At 42.5% G+C, this 4,591-nt stretch overlaps 1 protein-coding gene across 1 annotated transcript in view; it reads right to left on the reverse strand.

Moving 5' to 3' along the window:
• Nucleotides 1-562: 562 nt before the first annotated feature.
• LOC107571188 (cadherin-12-like) overlaps nucleotides 563-4,591 on the reverse strand; it is a 63,963-nt gene continuing 59,934 nt past the window's right edge. The window contains exon 10 of the mRNA XM_016257480.1: nucleotides 563-1,086. Within this exon, the coding sequence (XP_016112966.1) occupies nucleotides 563-1,086 (524 nt within the window). The remainder of the gene's footprint in view (nucleotides 1,087-4,591) is intronic.

Genomic DNA, 4,591 nt, shown 5'->3' on the forward strand with positions numbered 1-4,591 from the left:
CAAAACGTTACAACCCGTCTCAACAGTCTCACAAATAAATAAATAGAATCATAAATAACATTCAAAAAATATCTTTGGCCAAACAAGGCCCATGTAGATATTTCCTCCTAAAAACTCTTTCCACCGAAGCTTGAAATCCAGGTCATGGTCAGCTTCGGTTAGCGACGCCATTCATCCTTAAGAAGGGTGACGAAACAAAGCTAAACCATAAAAACAAGAATAACAAACCGACTCCATTGAGGCACTTTTTAAGGATGTCAGAAACATTTTGCATCTTCCATGTGGATCTTTTTTTTTTATGAAAAGGAAAGCTGAATATATATGACCAAAAACCTCCAACATTCATTTACAGATAATCCAAAGGCTGCATTTTATTCTGACTTCCTTTATCCTCGCTTCTTGAGCATGAAATCAAGGCAAACTAAAAACCTCAAAAAGAAAAAGGTGAAAAAGAACAACTACAAAATAATATAATGAAATCTGGTAAAACAAAAGGAAATGTCAAAGTTAAATACACATCTATGTTTGTTTCAAACTTAGTGTAAAAAAAAAGAAAAAAACATCAGTGTTTGTTTTCAGTGGTGGTGCTGGATGTTACGTCTGATTGGCTCTCTGATCGTTCTTCGAATATCCCTGCGAGGGTTTTGAAGCGAGGCCCCCACTCGTTGAGGTAATCGTAGTCCTCCTCTGTTTCACCCTTTACAGACTCTATAGAGCTTAAACTCTCGGCCACCGAGCCCTCGCCCTCGTAGGCATACGTGGCCAGCGAGTCGTACGGCGGGGCGGAAGTGTCACCATCATGTTCTTGCAATCGCAGACTGATGAAGTTGCTGATGTCTGCGCTGTTTTGCGAGGCTACTGGCCGCCGTGCACACAAACCCAACTCTGGCTTAACATCTCGGCGAAACATATTTTCCTTGATGACTTTGGGGTTGCGGAGGGTGCCCATGTCGAAGGCGTGCGTATCCTCCTCGCCCCCACCTTCATCGTCGTAATGGATGACGTTGTCACGGATGTCCTCTTTGGACGTCATGAGAGTCTCTTTCTTCTTCTGCCGCCGAACCCCAACGTAGAGGACCACAATCACTGCAGGAAATACACAAGCAGAACAGAAAGGAAAGATTAGCATCTTTTTATAACACTCATACACATTAAAAAAGTAAATCAAATCTGACAACAATGATAAATCATATCACATAATTTTAGTCGTGTGATTTTCAAGCTGATCAAGCCAATGCATGTGACAGGGGGAAAAAAAACACAGGCGAGTAGTTTGTTTTAATTAGAAGGTGGGTTTTCTGTTCCTATATAGCCTCTGTGTTGAGTATTGTGTTTTTTTCCCATTCATTTTTTTATGAGTGACTCAAATCGTCCTCGTTATGCTGTCTGTACAATCAGGGACTGAGGCAGGCAGAAAAACAGCAGAAGCCAGTGGAAACACACTTCTCGTTCAATCAAGGAGACAACCCCCTCATTTGTCAGAGTTTTCCATGATTGGCAAACAGCTCCTGACTGCAGTCATCATTTAGAGACAGAATGAAAGCTGCAGCAGTAATGTGTACCCTCCATCTGATGGACTCTCTCACCCATCATGTGTGACTATTTCACTCCTCTCGTGTTATTCATTTGTTATTGACTGGCCACAGAAGATCCTCAGCTATAGATAGATAGAAATAAAGAAATAGAATGATAAAAAGCAAGAATGACAAAGAAAAAGAGAACAATACGGTGATAGACAGAACAATAGAATCATAGAACGACAAATAGAATGATAGATAGAACGATAGATAGAAATAGAATGATAAAAAGAAAAACAGTTAAAAATGGAACGATAAAAGAATAGACAGATCAATAGAATGACAGAATGATAGATAGATACAAAGAGAATGATAAAAATAAAGAAAAACTATGAAAAATAGAATGAAGAAAGGATATACAGATCAATAGATAGATAGATAGATAGATAGATAGAAAATATGATAGACAACAATAAAATGATAGAATAATATATATATAGATATAGAATGATAAAAAGAAAGAAAAACAACGAAAAATAGAACAATAAAAGGACAGAATAGAACAATTTAACGACAGAGACAGACAGACAGACAGACAGACAGACAGATAGATAGACAGACTGACAGATAGATAGATAGATAGATAGATAGATAGATAGATAGATAGATAGATAGATAGATAGATAGATAGATAGATAGATATCTGAGTTACTTTTTCAAATAAGTAACGCAAGTTACTTTTTTTTTCAATTTATTGATTGACGGCTCTCCTGTCCCCATGTTGAGATAAATCAGAAGATGTTACTGTAGTTCTAAAATAAATATGAATATGCATTAATTCATCTCACTCACATAAAAAAAACAAAAAACTGATTCAGTATTCCTCAAAATGAATAAAAATAATGCAACTCGGATTATGATGCAAACCTGCAATAATCAAATGTTAAACAACACAAATATCCTTTATGTATTTAATCCCATTCTATGAACCAATGTCTTTGCTTCTGACCTTCGATGATCCAGTTCAACCGTACTAATAAGCAAAAATTACTCTAGACAAACATTTGTGTGTCTTTGTTTATTGCTGAATTGTTGAAATTTCTTCTTCTGCATTCTACTGTACGGACGTAAATTTATTTTCCCTTCAGCCTGAGGCGTATTCATTTCACTTTTGGTGTGAAAAGGCTTTTATATTTGCCAAAAATATAACTTTTTTATTTAAAAAAAAAAACAAGCAAGCCCTGTCCAGATTTAAAAAGTAACGGAAAAGTAACGCAACGCATTACTTTCCATAAAAAGTAACTAAGTAACGTAATTAGTAACTTTTTTATGGAGTAACACAATATTGTAATGCATTACTTTTAAAAGTAACTTTCCCCAACACTGTTTATTAGTTAGCAGGAAATCAGAGGAAACTGCTAGAAAACAAATATCAAGGTTGTTTCCCCTTCAGGAACTCGAGCTGCGTCGAGTCGCTTTGGGAACGTCCTTGCGTGACCGCGTTCTGAAGCTCGTGTCAAAACAGTCCAACGGAGCAGCGAGACGTCACGAGCGGGGTGACGCAAGCACCAGAAAGTATAAAAGTGCATTCAGCACAGCGCAAACCAGCTTCTGCTCTTCAGTAGTGCTCTGTGTATGTGTCTGTCTAACGATTTGTGTGTCGTTTGTTTAGGAGCGAAGCATGCACGGTCAGCTTTCGAGCAGCTGATTGTTATCACTGCGAGTTACTCTCGCTGCGTATGCACTGCTCTCGCCTGGCTGTATTTGATGAGAGCAGCCAGGCTCATGATCCCGCTGGCAGCGGTCCCGCTGTTGCCGAGGCACAGCACAGACTGTTGTCGTGGGGATCGCGGGTGGATTTAGTGGAGGGATCCGAGACGGGCTCGTCAATTTCTCGGTCCTCACTCGCTAGATCCGCTTCATCTATCTTCCTCTGAGGAGGTGGATGTGATGAGTGTCGAGACAGAGGAGACTGTGGACTCGCCACCACAGTCCCTCGCGTATGAGGTGTGATTCGTGATTGTTTTTTTTTTTTCGTGCATTCGCCAAAATAAAATATCGTTTGGTCAGCCTAGAAACAAGACTTCTGAATCCAGATCACAGCCTTCACGACGGGGGCCTTCCGTTTTCCCCGATCTCCATGCTGAGGTGTCAAGATTGTGGGAGAAACTGTACTCATCCCGTATTACAGCCCCACAGTCTCGAATTACTCAAAAGATCATCATGGGGCTGAATGATAAGGGATATGGGGCGATGCCAGTGGTGGAGCAGGCGCTTGCGAGCTATCTCTCCCCATCCTCAGCATCGTCCCTGAAGGCCCTGAAGCTTCCCACCAGGCCCGTTAGGCTTACATCGAGTCTGGTTGGGAAAGCTTATACGGCGGTAGGTCAGGCTGGCGCATGTTTGCACACCATGGTGTTGTTACAAGCATACCAGGCTGACCTACTCAGGGGTGGGGCTGCAGAGCGGGAGCAGCCCAAGCCATCAAGCTCCTCATATCGCCAGTCTCAAAAACAGAGTGTTGCAACCCGCACCCCTCCACAGAAAGATCGGGGGTCGGGGCGATGCTCTCAGTTCGTGTCTTCTAGACCGAAAACGGATCTGCGGACCGTTATTTTGTCTAAGAGGACCTCGGGTAAATGGTCCTACCATTGTCAGGTCCCTGAGGGCAGCCCACATGGGGAGGAAAGGATAACACCTCAGTATACGGTGCCCAATCCTCCTCAGTGCCCTCACGGAGGCTTATTGATACCCCTGCCACCCTCGGTGCTTAAGGGCTCAGTGAGCTCCGACGAGTGAAATTCCCAGCTGCCGCCCGGCAACGGTACGGCACAGGAGAGCTCGCCCCCTCAAGAGAGGGTGCTAAAGCAGTCAGGTCGGTCATTCCCTGCCGGTCATCCGCTTCAGGGCACCGAACTGGCTCCTCTAATAATACCAGAGGCCAGCCCCGAGAGGCTGGTTCCCTTAGTAGATTTTCTGGTAGCATGGAAACTTCTACCAAATATCTCAAAATGGGTCCTGCAGATTGTAGAGAAAGGTTACAGAATCCAGTTCGGTTCTCGTCCGTCTTGTTT

This window comes from Sinocyclocheilus grahami, unplaced genomic scaffold (assembly GCF_001515645.1).
Source record: "Sinocyclocheilus grahami isolate Dianchi unplaced genomic scaffold, SAMN03320097.WGS_v1.1 scaffold1561.1, whole genome shotgun sequence".
NCBI classification, from domain to species: Eukaryota; Metazoa; Chordata; class Actinopteri; order Cypriniformes; family Cyprinidae; genus Sinocyclocheilus; species Sinocyclocheilus grahami.